We start from the raw sequence: 26,262 nt of genomic DNA, 5'->3' as shown, positions 1-26,262 counted from the left end.
AAAGATTAAAGCAGGTATGAAAAGATATTTCAAAAATAATTGTTAATAGATTATTTTTATCAATTAACAAAATAAAGAGTAAATGAACAAAAGAGAAATCCGAAGTTTGTTGTGACCACCCTTTGCCTGCAAAACAGCATCAATTTTTGCACGCCGTTTTCGAGGGAACTCTGCAGGTAGGTTATTTCAATCATCTTGAAAACTAACCACAGACCTTTTGTGGATGTAGGCTGCATCAAATCCTTTTGTCTCCTTATATAATCCCAGACAGATTTAATAATGTTGATATCAGGGCTTTGTGGTGGCCAAACCATCACTTTTTCCTCAACGCTGAAGATTATGGTATTGCATAATGGTATAAATATTTGTCTGTATTTCTTAGCATTGAGGGCACAATTAATCCTGACCAAATCTCCAACTCAATTTGCAGAAATGCAGCTCCAGCCATGCAAGAAATCTCCACCATGTTTCACTGTTGTCTGCATACACCAATTATTGCAGCGCTCTCAAGCCCAAACAAACTACATCCTGCTACAGCCAAATACTTACAATTTTGACTCATAAATCCAGAGCACATTATGCCATTTTTCTGCATCCCAGTTTCTATTTTTTATTCATAGTTAAGTTTCTTAGCCTTGTTTCCAAATTGAAGGTATGGTTTTTTTGGCTGCAATTCTTTCATAAGACTAAGGTTCTCAGTGTTTAGTTTATTTGTGCTCCTTCAAAAAAGCTTAAACAGCACATTTTGAAACCCCAGTATTGTCACACTTTGATTAGGAGTCGGAAACCAGAATACGATTAGGACGTTAATTAGCCTTGGGAAACAAACAGAAGCTAGGACGCAGCATGTACCGGAAAACAGGTATGTTTCCTAGATTGGACGGTGTGTAAGTGCGAACGGAGGCCTTAAAAAGGGAGGGTGTAGATTGGAGACAGGTGAAGGTGATTAGTATGAAGGCGAGGCGCTGCAAATGTGCTGAGTGCTGGAGGGGGGGGGGCGTGGCCGGTGGTTCCCTGACAAGTATACATTGAAATCGTTGCCTGTGAGAGAACTTGCTGATACAGTGTAACTACTATACCTTGTGTCCTGTTGCTGTCCTCAGTCCTGCCATGTTGTATGACCTATAAAATTAAACTGTCCTCCACCATCTTACCTTAGTAAATCAAAGTTTCCCTTCAGGAACTCAAGCTGCATCAACAATGCTTTGGGAATGCTTTGACGTGTCCACGCTCTGAATCACGTGTAATCTGCCCAACGGAATGGTGCGAGGTGGCTCATCCTGTCAGATCTTCCTGACAGGGACAGAGCTTTTTTGTTGGACACCCCTGTAATGCTTATTGGCCTGTTCAGCAACACTGTGAATACAGTCGTCAACAGGTTCCAGGAGGCGAAAAGAAGGTCAGCGGCATTCCAGTGTTACTTCCCTCACTGCTCTCAAGGGGTTGTAGGCGGGGGCAGCCGCAAACCAGGACAAGTGGGTGTTCGTGAAAGCCAGAGACAGAGCATTGCCACTAACACTCTCCCTGCCAGGAAACCTGGGTGACACTCTAGGCACCCTAGAAACCCTGACGTTTCAGGGGACTCCACTGGGGGTGCGTCGTCTTCAGTACATGGTGCCCGTCCTTCCTCGGTGCCTCCAGAAGGGCGGCTTTATTAACCCTGCCACATGTGGCGTTTCAGGGCACAGCGATCTCCAGCGAGTGCCTCCCTCAGCTTTTGAGCAGTTGCCGGGCAAGGACCCGTTAGTGACACGATTTCTCAACGGTACCTGGAGGCTGAGGCCTCGAGTGTGATCTAGAACGCCTGTGTTTTGGAGGCCCAGTCTCTCCTCCTCCTCCTCCAGTGCAAACATGGGACACGTACATCCACAGAACGGAGCTGTGGGAACGTCGAAGCAGCTATTCGTCTGCTATGGTCCCTATAAAAAGGGACTCCCTGGGAACAAGCAGATCCTCAGCAGGTGGATTGTGGCTGCTATACCATCCTCTTATGAGTCCTCTGGTATGCCCTACCTTTCGGTGTCAGAGCTTACTCTACTCGGACTGTGGCAGTCCTCTAGAGCATCTCTCCAAGACATCTGCAATGCTTCTGGCTGGTCTACCCCACTGACCTTTGTCAGGTTATACAGCCTTGACCTTAGGGCCACTCCTGTCCCCTTTGTCTTTCGACCTAGCTGTGCCCATCCACACTAGGCAGTGACTGGTCAGTTTGGCATTATTGGACTCTCGTGTCCTGAAGTGGAACATCTCTCTAGGTTACATATCTAACCCTGGTTCCCCGAGAGTACGAGACACTGCGTCTCAAGGCCACACTCCCTGCATCCCTGCAGCACTTCCTTCCTTTGCAGAAGCTAGCACCTTCTTTTTTTTTTATAGATTTCTGCCCGTGATGTCACCTTGTTGGTGACATTGCATCATTCTGTTGGACAGATTACACATGTGATTCAGAGCGTGGACACACGGAAGCGTTCCATCGAGAAAGCAGGGTTACATATGTAACCTACAGACGTTCTGTTTTAGTTAATAACTTTTCAACTTACATACATACAGAACTGTATATACTGTATACATAATGTCCACCAGCTGTCGGCAGTTTTTATGTTTATTAAACTCTATGATGCAGGACTTAAATTGATAGTATGTCAGATGTTTCCTCAGTCCTATTAAATGCACATGCTTTCCTTCATATCTTTTCTTTCTATATTCTTATATCTGAAATGTTTTTGTGATTGCTATAAAGAATATTTATCATTTATCTAAAAATATTGTTGGTCAAACTAGCAAAAATCAAACACAGCATATCAGCACAAACATCTTACAGTATACCAACTGTCAAGCACAGTGGTGGAGGTTTGATGGTTTGGACACTGTGAAGTCTTTAAGTAGGCCATTAACTCCTCTGCATACCCAGTATTCTAGAGTCAAATGTGAGGTCTGAAAGCTAAAGCTTGGCTGAAATTGTGTCATGCAACATAACAATGATCCCAAGCACATCAGCAAAACTACAACAGAATTGCTGAAAAACAACAGAGTCAAGGTGTTGCAATGGCCAAGTAAAAGTCTAGACCTCAACCAGCCCTAAATGCTGAGAGAGAGCTGTGCACAAACAAATGCCCAACAAACCTCAATTAACTGAAACAACATTATAAAAAAGAGTGAGCCAAAATGCCTCCATAATAATGTGATAGACTGATCTTCATTCAGAACACAATTTCTTCAAGTTTCAGCTGCTAAAGGTGGTTCTACAGGCTATTAAATCATATGGTATACTTAGTTTCCCACACAGGTCTTCTCCATTTTGGCTTCGTATAAATAAATGTTTGTAAAAATAAATGATGACATGGTGTAGTCATGTTTTGTTCATCTCAGGATGTACATCTTGTAAGAACCAAATTACTTTTTTTTATTATGACCTGATACATAAATCCTTAGAATTCAAAGATGGTGTACTTTCATTTTCAAATGACTGTATATTCATAGTCGACTTATACTATAGAAAAATACAAAATAAAACAAAATAGGGGTCCTTGAGTTTTTTTCATTTCATGACTGATGTAAGGAGGCCCGTCAGCATTTCAATCCATTTTATAGGTGTTCAGCATGTATGAATTTAAAACTCTGTAACAGGACACTCTAGACATTCTACTTTAGAAGATATAAAGCATATCTTCATAGAGCTCAATTTGTGCACAAGGGCATATTCATGCTGTAACAGATTTAAATCCACTAGTTCAAGTGAAGGGAAAATGTAATGTTACTGGTTTCAGTGTAATCCTGCACATTTGTGTGCCTCGAAATTTGTTTTAGTTTTGTTTCAAAAGAAACAGTTTGAAAAGTCATGTGTCTCAATATTTTTTTCCATATAGTACACATCAGTGTTTTAACACTATTATGTTTCTACTAACTATGAGTTCTGTATGTAACTGTTTTGCACTTGTAAAATATTGCTATATTTTTGCAAATCACATAATTACAAACAGATGTTGCATTGACTTTTAGTTGTTTAGTAGTTTAGTGATTAGGTATAGTAATTACATTTAGAATCAGTTTGATTTATAGTAATTGTAGCACATGCATTCAAATGAAAGCTTTTCAATAACACTAATATTGTGGTACACATAGCTGAAGTCTACCATGTGTGTCTATGACTATAAGTGAGACAGATTTCACTGAAATTAGAGGGTCTTAATCTAACTCTACTAATTCTACCGGATCCCACTGTGTACATTTTGTCTGGATGTAACAAACAAATTCTGCTTGCAAATAGTTTACATGACAAATCAACAGGAAGAGGAAGTATCAAGGATCGCTGTAACCAGAGCATAATGTGTATGTGAAGATTTCCTTAAAATAGACGGTATTAAGGAACATCCGTGCAGCCACTTCCAGATGTGTTGCATAAAGCTGGAGTATTACACAACTGCCCTATAATTGCCCTCTGAACTTTTTTATTAAAGTAAAGCCTTTTTTTATTTATAAAATTTGTTGATGAAATATTGTTGAAATTCATCCACATAGTACTAAATGGAAATGTTTCTAAGAAACACTCAAGAACATGTTTTTATGCCAGGATTACCTAGGATGATCAGGCTGCTGAAAGACACTCCCCACTTCCGCGAACTCACCCTCAATCTTCCATTTAGGCTAATTAGGGGAAAGTCAGTTTTTTTCTCTCAAATAAAGGGATCTGATTCTCAAATGCTTATCTCAGTTTAAATAACCAGAGTGATTGCTCATTTAATGAGAGACAAATAAAAGCAGCTTAACTGGGGTATAGTGCTGTTTAAAACTGATAATGTAAACCCTTGAATTACATATTTACTTGAACACTTAGAGCTTTTATGTGTTTTGGCAGGGCAACTTTTAACACAACACAGAACAGATTGTCTAATGTCCATAAAACTGTCCGTTATTTTTGGCGTAGTGCTAATATAAAATGAAGTGTTTATTGCTGTGACTTTATTAAAACCACATTTTACTCCACTTTACATATCAATGCACCAATGTACCAATTCTCCCACATTATTCCTGAGCATAAGCACAAAACATGCCTGCGCACTGAGATGCTGCTTTTTGACATAAAAAGCATGTCTTTTGTTGAAAATAAAAATGGCAAATCTAATTTTCTATCTGATCTAATATCCATTTTATTCTCATTTTTTTTCTAAATCCTGAGCTGTAGCACAGCCTTAAATATCTTTTTCAGCCAAGTACTGATTCTGTTATACAAATGTTGGTTGTGATATCCCGCACAGGGAAACACAGATAATATTCATAGATTTCTTTTGTAAAAAAAAAAAAAAAAAAAAAAAAAAAAAAAAAAAAAGTCATTTCCACTCTGTAGATTTTACTCATGTTGAATGATGCAATGTTTTCAATTATAAATATAGAACACACTTGTCTCCCTATTTAAGCCTATTCTACACTTCAAATTTCTAATCATATCCTCATTTCCTTGCTGTGTGTATTTTTCTATGTTTAACCTTTAATTACCAAACTAAAACAAGAATCAATCGTTAACGAGTCTTTTATTTGTTAAATAGTTTTTAACCACTGAAATTATTTTTAGAATCCAAAACCTGTTTTTTAGAATGCGATAAAATTTGACCACATTTGCAAGTGCTTATGTGAATAAACTACATGCTAGAATTTTTTTTTAATCCGTTTAAAATACTACAGTTTTTAATATATTGCTATATTAATGCAAATGTCTTTGTTTTTTTAGTCTTTAAATTTATCAGGCATTAAGTTTTAGACCCATCTAAAGTGGGCATTTATTTTTCATGATGATTGTTCATTGTTGTTTGGTGAATTTTAATTAATTTGTGTTTGTCACAATGTTTGATGACAATCAAATCATGGGGAGTTGTGCAGTTTATAATTCTAAGAACTTTAGTGCCATCAAATGTTGGCTGATCATGGCACAATAGCGTGTGAGCAACAGAAACCTACATTGTTGAGGTGGTTCCCCTACAACACAACAGCTACCAGCCAGGGAGGTTGTAAGCTGTCATGTGCTTCCTCTAAGATGCTGCATATTTTCAAACTGCTACGATTGCCACATCATTAGGCAGCTGAACACACTCTGAGAAACTGCTCCCTTCAACATACAGTACATGAGCTCACAACTTCTAACCCACAATGTCACTGTGACTGACAGGGGGAAAGAGTAATGCCAGAGAGCAGGGCTAGTTGTGTTTTCTTGACTCACCCAAAATGGATGGGTGTGGTTTCTTTGGGATTTGAACTTGCAATCTCCTGATGATAAAATACCTTTCTGTCTAATTAGTTGTAGTAATGTACTTTTTGCCTGCACCTGTTTAAAAAGATACTGCTAAATCTAACTAAGTCGGGTCTGAGATTGATGATTCTTGAAGCTTTTCGTTTGGCTGAGACCAAAGAATCTGTGGGGGGGGGGGAACGTTTAATGTTGTATGCACAGTTCAGGAGGCACAGAATCTTTGATCCACCGATATAGCAATAACACCAGGCCTTTAAAAGAAATCTCTTTTTGTGTAGTTGCAAGCCAGCTGCAAATATTGACCCTCAATTATGTTGTGCATACTTCATAATATGGAAGGTTTGCTAGTATAAACATTCATTACAACATATTTATAATCTGGTTGGTTTGGGGTGTGGTAGTATTAGTGCATAAAGATGTTTGGCATTTATCCATAAAGTGTGTGTGTGTGTGTGTGTGTGTGTGTGTGTGTGTGTGTGTGTGTGTGTGTGTGTGTGTGTGTGTGTGTTCGTTCGTTCGTTCGTTCGTTCGTTCGTGTGTTTGCACAATTTACTGCAGTCAATCATGTTTTGTATCAGCACAGTAGGAAAGGAGAAAGTTTTCATTTTTTTGTTATGAGCACTACCCTCGTTGTTCAACCCTTTAACAGCCACCGTATTATTTAATTATCCATCATGGTTTTATTCAGTAACTATTATGGTTTTCTATGTAAGGATAAGTATAACCTAATAGAAAAGAAATTTCGTTATGAGACTGAGGAAGTTACACCTGGACCAGCCAACAGGTCCTGAGAGTTTAAGTTATCTTATTTAAACACTATTGTTCAATACACAGTGAAATATCAGGAACTGGGCTGTACGTATGTACATATCTACACAATATGTACATTGTGTGACTAAAAGAGTAGATAGCAGATTAGTCACTGGGCACTGCTCTGCAAACCTACAATCTGCTTTGCAACATGCCATGTAACCCAGAGTGTAAATGTTAATAGTATTTCTAAAATCTAACAACCACACTGTAAGCTGTTTACACATACAGACTGATGTAATTATATTTTTTAATGTGTTGGTGCAATAATTGAAAATTTGTAACATTAGAGTGGGGTCAAAACTTTGGGACATATCGTGTACTGATTCTTAACATGAGAGTGTAAAACGTATGTTTTGTTTTAGGTCCCACAGTAGCTTTTGGGCCAACTTGTTAAGATCACAATAATGTAAACATCCAAGGGTGGAAATTACTCTCCACCCAGTGCTTTGAAGACATGCATCCTCCCCTTTTTCCTGTTTTTTTTTTTTTCTTTTTTCTTTTTTTCTTTTACCAATGATTAGAGTAGGAGCCCTGAATATTTGAAAGATAAGTTAAAGATTCATGTTTTTTCATAATCATTAAAGAATCATTATCTGAATAGTGGGATGCCTTCTATCTGTTATAGATTATGAAATAATATTGACAATTTGTGCTTGGTTTCCTACAATCTAAAAGTATTTCCAGTGTAAGGCTGTAAAAGTGATTGCATTTAAATAATGCCTGTACATTAGTCTGTAATTACTAGAATTATATATGACTAAAACTGTGCCATAGCTTGTAATAATCTTGGCTCTTTGGCAAATTTACATTACTTGACCACTTATGGTTACAAGATGGGCATTCCCTAAAATGAATGTTTGTGGGCAGATAAAAAGCATTCTTTGGCTACAGTATATAACACCATTTTGAAGTCTATGCCATGAGAGTTGTGTAATTAACAAAAGAGAACATCAATAGCTTGACCTGGCATTGTTATTGTTTGATTTTTGTTTGTCATTGTTTTTTAATTGGAACCGTAGGGTATTTTATGTCAGTAATAAAGATGGTAATGAAGATGGTTAAGCAGCCAGAGGACATAGGAGGAACTTTTAAGATCTCTTTTGTGGGAAGGAAAGATTTTCTTTTACACTCTGGTGATTTCTGATTAGCCGTGTATTCAGAGATTTTAGACTGATGGCATTCTTTATCTGTGTCGTAATGAGCCTGTATCAGGATGTATTTATTGATAGAGACTTCAAAGCATGTCTGTAAGTTAATCTGAATAAGGGCTTCTACCAAATGGCATAAATGTATATGTACGTAAATAATCAATTGTGGGGACATTTTGGAATTAGATCTATCTAGGGTAACAGAAGCAAATTCTGCCCAGCCTCATACCAAAAGGTAGAGATAATAATTGCTTCTCAAGGGTGTTTAGTTTTTGAAAGGTGTTCTCACAGAAACACAACACCCTCCACCACCACATCCACCACCTAACCCCCTATTGTGAATGCAGCATGCACCTGTGCAGCCTTCTTTTGACATCTCTTGTGACATTTCGCAATCACACTCCTTTTGATCAAAGTGGCCACGAATCGTCTCTCACAAAGATATTAGATCTCACGAGAAAAACGTTGGTGTTTTTTTCTGCACCTTGTCAGCATCGCTGAGAACAATGAGCCGACCACTGTAACGCAAGATGGATGAAGTTGCCACGGAATCCATGCTGTGTAAACAGACAAGGGTGCTCACTTTCTTTCTCTTTTCCCCCCTGTTTTCTCTCTCTCTCTTGCTCTCTCTTGCTCTCTCTCTCTCTCTCTCTCTCTATCTATCTATCTCTCTCTCGCTCTCTATCTATCGTTTTCTCTGATGTGCTGGACCACCTGGCAGTGCTGGCTCTCCATGAAAAACCAATGAGCAAGTACAAACTCAGCTCAACTCCAGATAAAATCCAGGGCTAATTATGTAGCAGCCTGAGTAGCCCAGGCTAATTCCACTGGTAGCTGAGCCAAAGCCTTTAGCACCATTCCAAGCAAATGGAAGAAGAATAGATCTTAAAGCCAGAGAGTCAGTAGGGCAGAAGAAAAGAGAAGACTGTCCCAAAATTCCACTGTTCACAGGGGCAGGAATGTTATCACAGCACATTTGGGACTGTCCCTCCTAATTACAGCAGGCTTGGTCTGTTCAGGCCAGAGGCTCTGTGTAATTATCTTGATTGCAATGCATTAGGATATTATTAGACTGCTTTTTTATCAGGATGTAGGCTTACAAAGTATATATCCACGCCATTCTAATGACCTTGAGACATTAGCCATAATAATTCGGTATTATAGTAATTATACATATCAGGTTTTATTTTGAATTAATAAAATCATGTTTTGTTACAGGTTTGGTTAAGATAATCATTTCACCGCTTTCACAGTTTACATATAAGTTCTGACAGCTTAAGCGTAACAAGAAAACGTCAACGCAATAAGAAATGGCACAGACTATGCAGAAATTTATACCATATCTCTTTGGTCTGGCTAAAATAAATCAAACTGCCTCTGTTTATTGCCACTGGTAGAAAAACTGTTCTTAGTTGCACAGCTCCTTCTTTTTCTCACTCTCTCTATCTCTCTCTCTCATTCTGTCTGTGGTTGAGAATAATGAAAGGAATGTCAAAGGGAGTCACCCGATGTGCCGTCCAGCTGCAGAAAACCCCATGCTGCACTTTTCAAGTTAGCGAGGCACCCATTCTTTGAGACTTTTTTATTACTCCCAATGAATACCTATGTGCCACATTTATTTGCCCCTTACTCACTTTAAAACATCCCTCTTAAATAACAGGAAGGGAGTACACTGCAAAATAAAGTTGGATGTGGCAGAACTTTTATGTCTGACCAAGGAATTTGAGAAGGTTGATTTTTCACATAAACCTTCCTCATTCATTCAGGCTGGTTGTTGTGGGTGGTTGTAACTATAGGATGTTATGTTTTAGTAGCAAGTGATTCACTTGTCGCCGGATATCGGTAATGCTGGATTTAAACGTGGTAAGAACTTTATATTAAAATTTTAATTACAAAAGAAATTGCAATCCATGTTTCAGTCTAAAAACAAAAATGAAATCCTGAAGCATCATTCTTAATTAAAGAATATAAAGTTTTAGTTTACTCTAACTCAGGTTGGATGTCTTGGCTTTAAATCAATGAGAGTACTCAGTGGTCCGAATCATCCTCCGCAAAACCAAGGCAGGCAATAATGAATAAAAGTAATGTGTAAGGCACATAATCGCTTTCACAAGCCTTCTCATCTTGATAAAATGCCCCTGACAAATCCCAGTACTCAGGTGCCGTTGAAGTGAACCTGCAGGAGCAAGGATGTAGTGCGTGTAAGCTTTCAGCCTTCTGTTAATCTCCTAGATGGAAAATGAAGACTTTGCCCCATGCATCTGATAAATCTGCTTGAAATAAATTGTAAGCACCTGCAACAACAAAGAGAACATTCTTTAAATTTATATTTGGGTGCCTAGGTACGTTGGATACGATAAATAAAGTGCTTATGCCTCAGGTTTACGTTAATGATTAGTAATTCTACTATTTTTAATGGTTGATCATTCATACACTCAGGGGAATATCTGGTTTAAATTACTGATTTAAAGTACCGAAGATTCCCGGTGGCCTTCACCTTTACACACTCAGGTAGATGAGGATTTTTTTTAGGCTATGACATGGAGCAGTTTTGCAGGTTTTATTCAGGCCTGGTTAACCTCAGCTTTGCTTTGCTTTGCTTTGCTTTGCATCACTCTCCTGTGTAGACAGTGAACACTTATAATGACAATGTCATTTCCTTCTCAAACCCAGAATCCGTCATTAGTTTGTACAAAACTCTAGGAAACCCAATTCAATTCCGGAAACTTGTTATGCCTCATCATAGCAGGGTGTGTAAAGTTAAACACTGTGGCCAGAAGAGCATTTGGAGATTTTGTGAACTGAAACAATAGAGGCTGACTTAAAACACAGCTCTTCACTTCTGTACTGTATGTGCAATAAAAAGCAAACCCATCTTTCTTAATTACTGCTTGATTTGTCTTCCTAGTAAAGTATAGAATTCTACAGTGTCTACATGAGCATTAAAAGTTATGACATGGAAAAGGATAAAATGGTTGAGCCTCTAATCCATGTATGTCATTAGTTGGAAAAAGCTCTAGCAGATTCACAAATATCAAGGTCTCTTTGTCTACCAAGTGCTGAGGTACTCTGCACATGTCTGAGCTAAACTTAAAATTTTCTTTCCCATAAGTAATTTGCAAGCCAAAAGTATGTGGAAAAAGGAAAGCTATGTCTATGTTTGGTCGAATCAGTGTAGGAAATCTAGGCTTGACTGATCTGTGTTTTTGTCATTGTAGCCAAAGGTTTTGAGCCTATAATTCTTGATATAATTTAGTAATTTATGTTTTTCAAGAATTTGGTATGTGTATTTCAAGACACTTATTTTTCCTCAGAAGCTTTTTTGTTTTTCTACAGAGAAAAATATTTTGCTTTTCCCACCTGACACAGTGACAACCTGGTCAAAAGGGGACAAGTCTAATCTTTAATTCAGCATGCTTTTAGTTACTGTTTCATTAGACACTTTAAAGGTAGATAATATCAATATGTATAACTAAAATGTAATGCACGGCTGTATATTAATTTGAATATTTTGAAACATCGTTTTAACCCCATTTTGCTGGTAAGCTGGTGTTTCTTAGCTTGTAATAGCTCACTGGAACATGATATGCTTGTATAATTTATAATGCTCAACAATAACTCACATTTGCCGAAATATTTTTCACTTCCTTCGTGTTTCTTTGAAAAAATTTGTCAAAAGTATTCCAGTGATCATGTTTCATACACTTTGACCAGTCTGCACGTAATATTTGGACATTTTCATAAATTTCAATATTAGTTTAATATGACTTTATGGTAAATAGATATTAATAGTAATGTTAAAAAAGTAAAAAAAAAAAGATTTCTTACAAAAAAATTTATTTTTTTTAAATGGCTTGTTTGTTTACTTTTGCCAATCACCCAAGGTTGTTAAAATAAAAGAGTCTTAAGTGTAATTTGATAGTTTTAGTCATCAGGTAAATGCAAAAGTATTTGCCAATAAATTCTCATCCTCCTCTTCTTCTTCCTCCTTCTTAGAGGCTGAGAAAGCAGCAGATGGCTTATTAGTTTGTCCATCCTACAGGACACCCACCTCATGGGGCCTCACAAAACACACGGCTTCTTGCTTAAGGATAGTGATCAAATGGATGAGTAGCTATTGCCGTTTGTAGTCAGTAATCACAAGCATGCATTTAAGCTAGTTTTATTTACAGAGAACCCAGCATAGAGTGCACTTAGCATGGAATACGATGTAGCAGATTTGAAGTGACTTCATTTCTTTCCATTATTTCCATATGGCTGAATGTGGAGCTGCTCTTTCCTTTACTCCCAATGTGCTGTGGTTTTAAGATCTGTTAGCCACATACAGGTTTTTTACAGGGTAGTCCTTATGCTTTCCTGATTGAGCTGGAAGGAAGAGACATTACCCAGAGCTGTCATGGAAGCAATCTAGGGAAAAATGAAGGTATGAAGAGGTTTGTGAAGGTTTCAGGTCTAAACTTTAAACCTGGAAAAATTTTACAAAAAAACTGGAGAGCATTTCTGATTTTCAGTGCCTTTTAATTTGTTGTATGTGGGTTCTGAAAACCACTTATTCTGTGGTTTGAGCTCTGCTGGCGACTTGTACAAAAAAAAAAAAAAAATCAAGGACCAACACAGTATGCTCTGAGCTGTATGCCAGGCCGATTGACCAAAAGTGTCTACAGCTGCAGTTGTTCTGTCACGTCTCATGTTTGGTTATTGGTCATTTGGCATTTGGACAAGGGATAAGAGGACACCTGGCCTTGTTTTGTTTGCTTTCCTGCACAAACACCTAAGCCATGGAGATGCTGAACACATGGGTAAACAAATCCTCTAATCCCCTTTCTCCTCACATTTTTATAAGAAATTATTTTTTGCTCTTCTCTTTTTTTGAACACATTCTGGGCTACTGGTGACCACACAGCACTCCACAACCCTTCAAGATGCATTTCCCCAAAAAATCCAACCATTGTTCCACCACCTGTTTCAAATTTTATTTCCAAAGATAGCAGGTCTTGTTTTGTTTACTTTCTATGCATTTTCTCTCTTTCATTGTTTCTTAAGTAGTGTTTGATCACACATTGCTAAGAAGTACCTAAAGTTAAGTAAATACAGATTGAAACTGCTAACCACACAGCCGTGCAAGCATCCTCTTGGTACAGCTAAAGTCATACTTTTTTTCCTCATTTTTTTACCTTGTGCCAAGACATCTGTCTTTGGACACACCCTATGATTGTAAGTGCAAGGAAGCAGCATCTTTTGATTATTTTCCTCCATACTGCACATACATGCAGAGGTCTGTCAAAGCCATTCTAAAAAGATAAACATTTGTCATATTTGATTAATTTAACATAGATTTTTAGCAGACACTGGTAAAAATTTACTGACAGATTGAAGAGTTGAAGCTAAAAGTTTAAAATGCAGACACCTGCTAAACTAAGCATGACTTTTAACTAATTATCACATGGAGTTTTTACAGGCCTGCAAAAGTGTTAAAATGCATACGGAAGAAATTTACTGCACAAAAGGTACTTCATCATGTTATTGCAACACTCCCATGAGCTGCATAAAACACAAAGAAACTATTCTGTAAGCAGAATAAAAATGATATAGATCTCACTGTGAGCTAGCAATATATTTTATAGAATGTCTTAAGTATTAAGTTCTGCATGTGAGTATATTTCTATTCCTGCATTAGTTGTCATCACTGTCATCTTAAATTTATTTGCTTCAGAGTGCTTTGTTTTGCAGTCTTTTAACAAGAAAAAGGGGGTAATTCACTCAGGCTTCAGTGTTTATGGTGTTTTTGACCAATCATTTGGCAAATATTCATAAAATTATGGACATCTGAAGATTTTTTAATTCAGTGAGCTGCGATAGTGAGTAGACTGTAAAATATAAAGGCAAAGACATAGAGTTTTAGGAGAATTCATGGTGATTTAGAGAAACATAGACCTCAATAGATTACTATAGAAATCTATAGAGCTTTTTTCCAATTTTGTATTTTTTATTTCTCTGATCAGGTACCTGTCTGAACATGCTGTCATTTGGCAAGATTCATATTTTTAATAGTGAACAACTGTTAACTTTGTACAATGCAGCCATAGAACCAAAGAGTGCCGTAAGGTGTTCTCAAAAGTTCATGCCAACTGTAATTGAAATTCCACAATGAAGTTGGGTATCAGTTTTTGGTGCATCCCAAGAGAGTGGAATTGGATGTTGAATCACTGCAGAAGCAGCGTACCTCAGCACATCTGGTTTCCACTGCTGCATCTATTACACAAGTCCTTCTGTGTGAAGTCACTTCCAAGTCAAACAAGCCACCCCCACCCCCTTTTCCAAAAGGAACACCTAAAGAGGGACAAGGAGTAAGCCTGCCAAAAAAGGACTAGGACCTCAAACATTCCTGTCATCCAGGCCATGTTTTCATTGCCCCAACAAATTTACACAGTTGTTAGTGATGGCCTGGGATTCCTCCTAAAGCACAGCCCACCAATAATAAACAGAGAGCAGCTGACACCCTCTTAGACACCTGCACAAGCCTTCCTGACACTGCATGATTGTTCTTGTTGTGAGGTGGTAGGATAGAAGGGAATATACTAGGAAAGCTGAAAGAACACTACTGCACTGCTGACTTGTACCAGCCTGATGCTCACCTCTGAGATAAAATGAGTCTGTGGAAATTCCCTCTACAAAAAACAGCGCTTGTGCAACCCTGCGATAAAAGCTATACTGTCATTTTCCATTTCTTTGCTCAGAGTATCTGAGGGGTGGGTATTTGAGGGTTTTCAATGCTTTGCAGGAAACAAAGGCTGTTAGAGCCTGTTCAAAGCCTTTGGATATTAGTTAAATAGAGTGGTCCAAATATTTGATAATGATACTAACTCTACCACAAAATAATGAATGCAGTTTTACTGTGTGTGTTAAGGAACAGGTTTGGTCAGACACTTGTGAACCATCAATACAAATACCTTGTTGGTGTGCCCAATACAAGTACCCTAATTGTGTCTTCTTGGTACAAGTCACTCATAGAATTTGTCAATAAGATATATAAACGTTGGATTCATTTAATTAGACACAAACATAGTAGGTAAAACTTCAACTGAGTGTAGACTGAGCTTCATTTGGTCTTGTATGAATGTTGTCTTTAAACCTGGGTGTGGTCTTCAGAACTTCCTGTCTCACAGACCACTGCCAGGACTTGACAACAAGTAATTGTAATGTAAACTTATCATGATACTTATTATTTCAAGTATTATGACTACAATGAAAGGCATGTGGTCATCTGTGGGTAAAACTAACAGCCCTCTACATAAGTGTTCTAGGCAGGGCATTAAAAATCTATATATATATTATATAAAAAATATAATAAACGAATTATTTCTATAAAGGCTTCCGTCGAAGATTCAGTTTATCCAATCCAAGATTAGAGGTAAAGTAGGAAAGAATTCATATATTAAGTAAAACGTATATTAGTTTAAAAGTATTGATAAGAATACACACAGGTGTTGTTATTTCAAATTTTGCATAGATTAGAATTGCTATATATCTAATCTAATAAGTGGTATAGCTAATTACTTTGTTATTCTGAAAGTGGAAACTAACATTTGATGATAACTCATTTTATCCAAACAAGACCAGAACTGAAGTATTCTAAGCCAAAACACATAAACAGCCTTAGAGTTATTTGGTTTTAATGGAATGCCTTGGTTTTACTTCAGATATCACTAGTATAAAAATCTCAAGTCCTTCTGAGGGGGGAACACCTGTTCTCCGAAACTACAAGATGGAACCTGGCAGTTCCTTTGAGCCATGCTTTTGTTTTATTACTTTGCCTCATGAGTTATGAGGGTGAAGGTAGCTGTGGGCCGAAGGGTTTTGATTCCCTTTTCTGAAATTCGAAAGACGATCCACTTGCCTTGTTCTTCCCACTGTATTTCTTATCCCTCGTCTGATGATTTCTTTTCAGGGGAGTGCAGAAGCCACAGATAAGGTAGATCGCCCGGCCTCTGGGCAGCTGTGAACCTGATAGCATCTGTTTAAAGTATATAAAGAGAAGCTCATTTCTTTTTTTTACGTCTGCGGTACCAGTTATCTCACTTTTATCCCCACACATGTAAGGGAATCCACAGATGGCCAGAGTTCAGACAGAAATACAAATATGATATCAGTGACTGGAGTGTTGTTCGGTAAAGGGAAGGCTTCACAGTAGAAGTGTCACCCTTTCATACTGAGGTAAACAGACAAGCCAAAACAAAGCTCCTATTTTCAACATATGTTATTGGAAGTCATACTTTCATCATTATCATCTAGACAAAATAACCACTAAATGTTTTTAAACTGTTAAATCCATTTTGTCTCGAAGATGTCCTCTATTTGAAAAGGGTTGTCTTTGATATATGATTTGATCAAAACTTTTTCTGCCTTATCCTTTGTCGTTATCTCCGTCATGATTTTTTGTTCTAGCACTGAACCAAGTCTTGCTTTAATTATTTTTTTTATATTTTATTAACAATTGATACAAAAGCTATACGAATATTTTTCCTTACATTACACCACCGTTTATATTTATTGTTGTAATTCTTTTAATCTTCACTCTCCTTTATTGTTTTCTGTGTCTGATTTATATGATCATCTGTGTTGTGCATATTTCCTGCCTATATTTATGGCACATTTCATCTTCACTGCTTTGCAAGTTAATATTCCATTATATTCTGCTCAATATTATTTATACAACATATGCTTTTTTCTTTCAGTCTATAATTTTCATAAGGGACCACAACGCATGTGGACAGGAAATATCTGGTTATATAGACTACACCCACAGACTTAAATGTGAAGACTTTGAACCATATTTCAGTGGGGAAAAAAGACTTTTGCCACAATCAACCGATTTGAGGTAAGCCTCCTTGTTTTGTTACTAGTTTAAATGACCCTTAACTAGTCATTGCTTATTAGTAATGTGCCATAAAGTTTATTTTCTAAGCCTTCAAATGTGTAAATTAAGAAATATTGGCACAACAATAAAGATCACACACAAGAATCAATGAACGTATTGATTTCTCTGGATCATGATTAACTAAGCAATCGCTGTTCTTCAAATGTAAAGATTATTAGATATTCAGAGCTGAAATCTCTCGGGTGTTTTAACTTTTATATGTGTGCAACATGGAACTGCAATTCCTTTAATATTTAACATGAAAACAAAGCAACTAACAATATTTAAATTGAGGTTTTCTCAATTCTGTGCAAATGAGGTATAACATGGTAAAGCAACAACACCAACAAACAGTACTATCGCCATAAAATCCTCTAGAGATTTCTCTAGAACTTTATTTCCTGTGTGTGTTTACCCCCTCTTTCTACCACTTTTGGTGCTCAAAAATTAAAGAAGCCAATATTTTATTGTAGTAAACAAAACAAAATCATGCAACCAAAAATCACAAAAAAGTCCTCTTGGATTATTTACAATATACAAGTCCTTATGAATTTGCTATTTATATAGAAATGATGAATGCATTAGAATGATATTGGAGCAGCTGGTATGCAAAATTATTCGATAGTTTTGGATTGCTCAATGCAGCATTAAAAATTAACTTTAATATTTCTGACTTTTTACAGTAGATTTCTCACCACTACCTTCTCACTGTCAGAAGCTAAAAAAAAAATTTTAATTCTACAAACAATACCCCATAATGACACCGTGAATGAAGTTTGTTGGAAATCTTTGCAAATTTATAAAAAAAAATTGGTACATAAGCTCAGGGGCATCCGGCTTCCACTGATCATCTTTGAGATGTTTCTACAACTTGATTGGAGTCCACCTCTGGAAAATTCAGTCGATTGGACATGATTTGGAAAGACACACACCTGTCTTTAAAAAGGTCCCACAGTTAACGGTGCATGTCAGAGCACAAACCAAGCCATCAAGTCCAAGAAATTGTCTGTAGACCTCTGAGACAGGATTTTATCGAGGCACAGATCTGGAGAAGGGTACAGAAACAATACTGCAGTATTGAAGGTCCCAAAGAGCACAGTGGCCTCTATCATCTGTAAATGCAAGAACCACCAGGACTCTTCCTAGTGCGGGCCGCCAGGCCAAATTGAGCGATTGGGTGAGAAGGGGATTAGTCAGGGAGGTGATCAAGAACCCCGATGGTCACTCTGAAAAAGCTCTAGCATTTCTCTGTGAAGAGCAACAACCATCAGAACAATCTGATCAGAACAAGAATCTCTGCAGCACTCCACCAATCAGACCTGTATGGTAGAGTGGCCAAATGGAAGGCACTCCTCAGTAAAAGGAACATGACAGCCCACCTGTTCTTTGCCAAAAGGCACCCGAAGGACTCTTAGTTCAGACAAATTTCTCTGGTCTGATAAAACAGATTGAACTCTTTGGCCTGAATGCCAAGCGTCATGTCTGGAGGAAACCAGGCATCGTTCATCACCTGGCCAATACCACCATCTTTCAGCAGCAGAAACTGGGAGACTAGTCAGGATTAAGGAAATATGAATAGCAATTACAACAGGACAACTACCCTAAGCACACAGCCAAGATAACAAAGGAGTGGCTATGGGACAACTCTGTAAATGACATTGAGTTGCCCAGCCGGAGCCCAGACCTCAACCCGAAAAATATGTTTGCCAAGCATGTAGCATCATACTCAAAAAGACTTGAGGCTGTAATTGGTGCCAAGGGTTCTTCAACAAAGTATTGAGCAAAGTCTGTGTACATGTGATTTATTTATTTAAATTATTTTTTTTAAATTTGCAAAGATTTCAAACAAACTTCCTTCACATTGACATTATGGGATATTCTTTGTAGAATTTTGAGGAAAATAATGAATTTAATCTATTTTGGCTGTAACATAACAAAATGTGGAAAAAGTGAAGTGCTGTGAATACTTTCCAGATGAACTGTATTGCAGATGCAGATTGCACTGTCGCCATGATGAAGGATAGAATATAAAAAGCTTAATTTTTTATAATTTTAAGTTATTTAAGGACTTCTGGTAGTCCTGTGCGTCATAAGACCGTGAGATGTCCCTGCAACATCCCGGGAACAACCCTGAAAGGTTACCTGTTCAACTACTGGGGGTTGCACAAGACAGTACTCTCTAAAATGGGCATCAGGAAGGTAATCCAGTATCAAACATGTCGGTCAGTGATCCAGCCCTAACAGGAGCAGCCTAAGAACACCAATGTAAACTGATAGATATTATTAAAGACTGAACATTTCTCAATAAACTGTAACCTCTAATACATTTCAGGAACAGGTTGATAAACTATGTTTTTCACAAAGCATATTTTTTGTTTATGCAACACCAACTCATCCTGAATGCATGTTCTGAAATTCATCCCACAATCCAAACACCAGTCTATTCCAGGATATGTTGTGTATGTATAAAGTACATTGTCTATCAAATTTTAGAATATGTTTGACTAGCACAGTAGTTTTAAGTGGTGCTGCGTGTTCATCAGCCCACCCTTCCAGCGCATATTTCAAATAAACATATTAAACACTTTCAGAAGTCAGAAGTGAGTCATCACAATGTGTTGGGCATTATGAACTAATGTTCAACATTCAATTCAACTGTGCACTGCCAAGGAATTTTTAAATGCAGGCAGTGATTCATTAAACCATTGCATATTAGACATGTGCTTAGCCATTGGGAAAAGTTATCAGATTCAGATGTTTAGAAATCCAATGAAAATTGGTAATTGTTTGTATGTGTGAGGGAAAGAGAACATGTGTCTTGAGCATATACTGGAAACAAACATTTTAGATCTTTACATCAGATTTTTATTTATGTTATGACTATAAAATGACAAATTGAACATCAGTTGCAGACTTGAAGAAAATTATCTATACCTTTCTGAAAGCATTTCTTTTATTCAAATTGTATTTCTTTTAGTTTAGATTTTAGAATACTTAACTACATGACCTGTTAAATTAAGACAAATATTTTGAGCTTGTATAGGAGTTTTGTTATGTAACATATTCCATGTGAACTGTATTTGGTGATGTCTACACCTGAACTAATTCAGGATGCACACACACTTGAGCATACTCCCTACTGTAAACAGTGTAAGCAAAGGAATTAAGTGCATTAGAACATAACCTTGGACGCCCCCCCACTTCTCTTCTCTCTCTCTCTCTCTCTCTCTCTCTCTCTCTCTCTCTCTCTCTCTCTCTCTCTCTCTCTCTCTCTCACTCTCTCTTCCTCCCGCGGGAAACATAACAGCCAGTGCTTGCGGTCACTCATAACATGGAGCAGATGAGTTCTTCCCGTACAGATGCACAACTCCACGCCACAATTTGGACTCCCTCTCCCTAATCATAAAAAAATAGAGTTGAAAAAAAAAAAAAATGTGACCACCAGCTGAAGACATCTTCAGACTGTTGTGAGTGCAAGTAAGATGTGTTGTTAAAGAGACAAAAGAAGAGCCAGTGTGTGAAACACCTAAATGATAAGATGTTTTGCAAATTATATGATTTAATGTCCATAACAGACTCAAAAAACTTTGTGTCAAACATGTTTTTTTTTGTTTGTTTGTTTTTTTACTAAAGTATATTATGCACCAATCCTGCATACAAGTTTTTTTAGTTGTACTTAAAAAAAAAAAGTATGCAACATATTGCGGAATGTGTTTTAGTTCTATGCCAAACACAACGTATACAATTCATGGTCAATTTCCTCTGCCATCTCCTATGTTTATCCCACAATGATCATCCTGACAGATGTTTAGAAGCATTGCCTCTTTTGGTGCATTTGATTTTACCACAATCGTTTGCATGCACAAGTACAGTACCTCATTGTATATTAATCTTTGCGTGCATGTGCAGCATTTGTGTGTATGCAATTTTGAAACAAACAGGCTGAGCCTATATGTTTTTTTATCATGCTTGATAAAATTTAACTGTAGAAAGTAACAAGGTTTCTTCTTGGCCAAACCCTTTGTGTCCACCCGTGCTGCATTCCTGCAGTGCACCTGTTGCCCAAAGATTCCCAACAATTAGAAAAATATATCTGCACTGCCATCTCATTCTATTCACTTTTAACATGAGTAGAACTAAGATAAGCCCAGGAATAAACACAGGTTTCAATTTAGCATTGACCATAAATCTTTTTGACATGTCACATGTTAAATAAGTAGAATATTGAGAAAGGGCAGATATTTACTCTGTATGATTTTTCTAAAAGTTGAGAAAATCAAAATGCTATGCAGCATTAGTCATAATTTCATATATAAGTCTGAAAACAGGCTTCCTTTTTGTTCTTTCTAGTGTTAAGTTTCACACTAAAGGCATTTCCACAAAATCCCGTTTTTCGGGTTTTTTTCACACATTTTTTTCAAGGCAGCATGTAAGTGTAGCTATCTACATTGTGGATGTAAATTATTTTACATGGGTAAATGACGCCACCAGGAAAAAAGTAAAGCAAAAACCCAAAGTGCTGCATTGGTTATGTTTTTGTTTTCACAAAATGAACAGATGAAAATCAGTGACTGTCAAGATTTTCAAGCCAACTTGAAATTTTTAAGGCTCTGGAACACTATTTTGCCCATCTTTTCATGTTCTTTGTTAAAATATCTCACATCTGTCCTGTTGCTTTGACCCAAAAGTAAGTGGTTCACCATCGCATAAAAGTGGTAAACCCAAAAATGTTAATTGCTGGATGGCATTTCAGTATAAATAGACACCAAAAACGCTGTCAAACCTTATTCTAAAATAGAGGAAGTGCAAATGAATCTCCAGTTCTAAGCTTCTCACCAGATTATTTTCATTATGCATACATTCAATGCCATATGGGTAAACGGAAAGACCATCTCTTTAGGAAATCAATGTAGATCATTCAGGACATTAACCAGCACTAGGATGTTTGATTCAGGCTGCAAATGGAGCATTGGTTAAACTTATGATTTCATGCATCATAGTATTTGCCCCATAGAACCTTGGCTCTAGTGCTAAAGTTTGCCATGTTTACTGTAAAGGCAGTCCACATGTAGGCTGACCACAAGTGAAGGCAGAAAGGTCTTTCCCCCGATGCAGGATGGTAGGCAGAGATCCTCTGAGGATGTTTAATTCAGACCATTACATTTTGTTTAGTTCTTATTTTCCTGTCTTTTCATTTAACTCACACTCTGCTTTGTTGCTGACGATGGCTCCATGGTTTTAGTCAGTTTAGTAGGAGTGTTGAGGAAACCTTAAGACCACATCTCTGTTTCTTTCACTTACACATTCTTTGCATTGTATCTGCTAAAGCCATGGTGATAAATTGGAGATATTTCAGATTGTTACACTCATGTAGATTTAGAATATGGCCCTAACTAATAATGCTATCTGAATAATGGAATGATGATCTCTTAGGTTGATTTAAAAATGCTGGGTGTGGAAAATAAACCAGCTCTAAGTATCCTGGTGTACATTACAGATACTTTGCCATTAATTCCATTATATTTATATAAACATCTAGTAAATAGGCCTATACTGTACATACATCTGTGATCATCATGCAAATGCATCGTTTTTTTATGCTTGTCCAGAGACTGCTACTAAAATCAATCTACCGGAGACTGGACAATCAGCCAAATGTAGATGTCATTTAAGTTTATGAGTGCTTGAGTTCTGTGATTTATTCCTTTAAGGTCAGGTTCTTTATATCTGATGGTAAGAACATATTGCATGTTTAAGCAACATATCAGAATGCATCATGCATTGGCCAGGTGCCAAAGTGTTATCATTATCTGGGTTGAAATGCTTAATGTGTGCTTGCTCTTTCAAAGTGCCTCTCCCTAATTTTTCTAAATCTCATCCTCCCTGAGTTCTAACATTGCTCTTGGATGTTGGACTGTTGCTTAGGAATAGCTGAAATCCATGTTATCCAACCCACCACTTTTTTTTTTTTTAAGTGTGACATTTGGAGTTCTACTTTTCCCAAGCAGCTGTCTTTCACATAGTGATACAAATTGCTAGCTATGCCTAAGTATCAGGCAGAACCCAAGTGCACTCTATTACTGCTCATTGTGTACATCAATAAGAGTTGGATTCTCTTAATATTAAATCATTGGGCTGGCACAGTTACATTTTTAAGGGATAGCAATGGACAGCAAATATTTTCCTGTGGCCTTGTTTGATTTCTTTACAAGACTAAAGTTCGTATTTGAAAATAAATTAAAAAGTTTGAAAATGTAGGTCTAAGTGTTTCCAGTCTACATCCCAAAAGGTGGGCTCGTCATTCTGTCATTTTTTATATACTTTCTGTAATTTTCTTTCATTAGCTGCATTATATGTGGAGCATTGTTATGTTCATATGTTTATTTGTTTATTGTTTTACATTTATTTTCCTAAAATTATTTTAGTTTCTACAACTGGAAAACAAATGAAGTAGTCTCGAATGACAGTGCAAACTACCAGGTGATTATGAACAACTCAGCTGGAGTAATCTTCATGAATAAGAAGGATCGAAATAGTGTGAATGTTAAACCACAGGTAAGAATGTTTTTAGCACTTTTTAAAAGCATATCAGTGTATGAATAGTATTAGTTTTATTTTATAATATAAGATGTTCAAAGATAAATTAGTCATAAATAAATACATTACAAAAAAAAACACTGGGAAATGATGTACAGTGGGTAGTGTTTTGCCTAACATCTTTAGGGTCTCTGGTTTGGTCTTGAGCCCAGGTTAGTGTCTGCTTTCTGCATGGGTTTCATAATGCTTCTGTGGTTCCTTCCACCTCCTGAAATATGCCTGTAGTTGAAATGCTGAGAAGTCTCTAGGCATGAGTACAGTATGCATGTGCGTGGGGCTGTACAATAGAGTGGCATCCTATTTATTTTGGATTTCACCTTACACCAAGTGTTCCTAGAATTCACTGTTACCCAGATAAGGGAAACATGGCTAGGTTTGCACTTAAGAAATACATTATTTGTATATATTTTACTAGAAGTTTGTTGATAAAGCATAGTGTATCATAAGACCACCCAGATTGAAAGCAAGATTGACTGCTTTGCTATCCAGCAGCCCTCTTTCTTGATTCAAAATGAACCTGCACTGGAATACACAAATCCAGACATAATGTCATTTGAGAAAGATCTTTACATAGGTGCTTCCTTTCCATCTTTGCTGCGCTTTAGTTTTGATAAAAAGCAGGAGAATGTCCAGTGAATTCCAGCCTGGAAAACTGTGGCACTTTGGTTTCTTCATCTCTGCACTTTGAAGACGGGCTATTTTAGTAAAGACGCAGGGCTGCAGACGGGCCGCTTTGAACGCACATTGAGGCCAAGATGGCAGAGGCAAATTGTGCCTGTGGTCGAGCACACCCCGACCAGGACGGCTATTAAAAAACGAAAGGAAGGCTTGAGAAACCCAGATGCCAAAACCACCCAAGCGCCCTGAACCCAGCCCAGGCCCCTACTAGTCATGACCTCATTGCCCATAGAGATGCATTCCTACTGACAAAATGATGCATAAAACACTGGTTTTGGTTTTTCTTCATTTTTTACATTTTTGTTTTAATTGCTGCAGATAATTGGCCTGATTGAGGGACCGTTTCTTATCATGCTACCTATTTAATGGGTTATGCATATCTATTTATTGCTTGTCCAAAGTGGAGCTTTGGAGGTTTGGTTCAAAAACAGCGTGCCATAAACGGACTCAAACCAATTGCTTGTTTGTTTGCTTTTTTCTCCTGTGAAGTGTTCGCTTACAATCAGCAGATCCATGCTTTCGTAAGGGGGTTTTATAAAGCTTGAACTTTAAAATGCTTTTTTATTTTTTTTACAAGTAACTTAGGAGAGTTTTTCAAAATTTTTATCGACATTTCAGTTTAAAATTGCGCAACCTATCAAATTTAGCCAGAATATCACTGTTTATAGTCCTAAAAAGATGTGTTTAAATTAATGTGATTTTTTTTTTCAATAGCACAGCAGATTAATCAGTACTATTATTCTAAAAACAAGCATTCTCTTTAACTCCACAGGCATCACCTTGTGAAAACTCTCCCAGAGTGTACCTGAAGTCTGATATCTATCTTCATGTTGCCATCTTTGACCATTATATCAAGTGTATAATTTGATACGCACTGTGTGTACTGCTTATTACGCTTTCTCCATGTTTTCAAAAAATCCACACTTTAAATGGCTTGAGGAACAATTCGTTTTCAGGTATTTAGTGGTAATTGTATTTTTTTTTTTTTTTTTATTACATTAGCCTAGCTTTAGCTGGTTGAATTGTTTGTTCTAAACAAATTGTAGCAATAAACAATTCTGCAGCTTCTTGTGTCTAAGTTGCTTTCTGCAGAGAGTCTTGTTGGTGTTTTTATCTGAAATAATGTCAACTTAATATTACTTTCTTAAATGGCACAAAATTCACTGTAGCATTTTCATGTATTAAAAAACAACTTAATAAACTGTCCATTTCGCACAGCATTACTGGAACCCACTGCTCACTTTGTGTTTATGTATGTAGGATTTTTTTTTCCCTCTGTAAACACACCAAAAATTATGTCTTAAAAATCACGTTGTTGGCTTTGTATGTCAAGAAAATATAGAGACAATAACTTTCAGCTTCACTTGTTCTGAAAGACAGACGTGGGTAGGCTGAAGCCTAGACCACCAGTCTGTTGTTTATGGAATGGACACAATGCCTCAATGGGATCAAACTCTGCCTACAGGATGTGTGTGCTCAATGCCATTGAGGGCCATTAAAAGTCTTTAATGCCTGTTATAACCCACATCTTTTAGTCTCTCATCCCAGACCAAACCTTTTCTAAAAGATTTTATCCATAGACCTTACTCCAAATGAGTCCCACTAACTTTTATGCGTATGTCTTGTTTTTATATATAATCGATCATATACAGTATATATGTAGATGATGGCATCTATCATTTAGGAGTCTATTAAATATTAATTATGAGATTTGAAATCTTGAAGGGCTTAATTATTTTCTCCTTTTCTTTCCCTTTTTCCATTTTTCCTCCCACAATCTCTCTTTCTGCATCTTAATTTCCTTCCAACATTTCTCTCTCTTTCCCCTCTACCCTCCTCCTTGTGCTTATCTGTGTCTGTCCTGTGGC

At 37.2% G+C, this 26,262-nt stretch overlaps 1 protein-coding gene across 2 annotated transcripts in view; it reads left to right on the top strand.

Annotated features, from left to right (window-relative positions):
* cfap299 (cilia and flagella associated protein 299) overlaps positions 1 to 26,262 on the top strand; it is a 64,936-nt gene that overhangs the window by 38,629 nt on the left and 45 nt on the right. The window contains exons 4-6 of one of the 2 annotated variants that reach the window (XM_083527057.1): positions 16,938 to 17,080; positions 23,545 to 23,674; positions 25,167 to 26,249. In XM_083527057.1, the coding sequence (XP_083383183.1) occupies positions 16,938 to 17,080; positions 23,545 to 23,674; positions 25,167 to 25,262 (369 nt within the window). In that variant the 3' untranslated portion in view covers positions 25,263 to 26,249. Of the gene's footprint in view, positions 1 to 16,937; positions 17,081 to 23,544; positions 23,675 to 25,166; positions 26,250 to 26,262 lie in introns of those variants that run through there. The other variant, XM_083527058.1, reaches the window with a different exon arrangement.

The sequence above is a fragment of the Silurus aristotelis genome (assembly GCF_946808225.1).
Source record: "Silurus aristotelis genome assembly, chromosome: 23".
Taxonomy (NCBI): Eukaryota; Metazoa; Chordata; class Actinopteri; order Siluriformes; family Siluridae; genus Silurus; species Silurus aristotelis.
The sequence above is the reverse complement of the archived record's forward strand: the minus strand, read 5'-3'. Positions and strand labels throughout refer to the sequence as shown.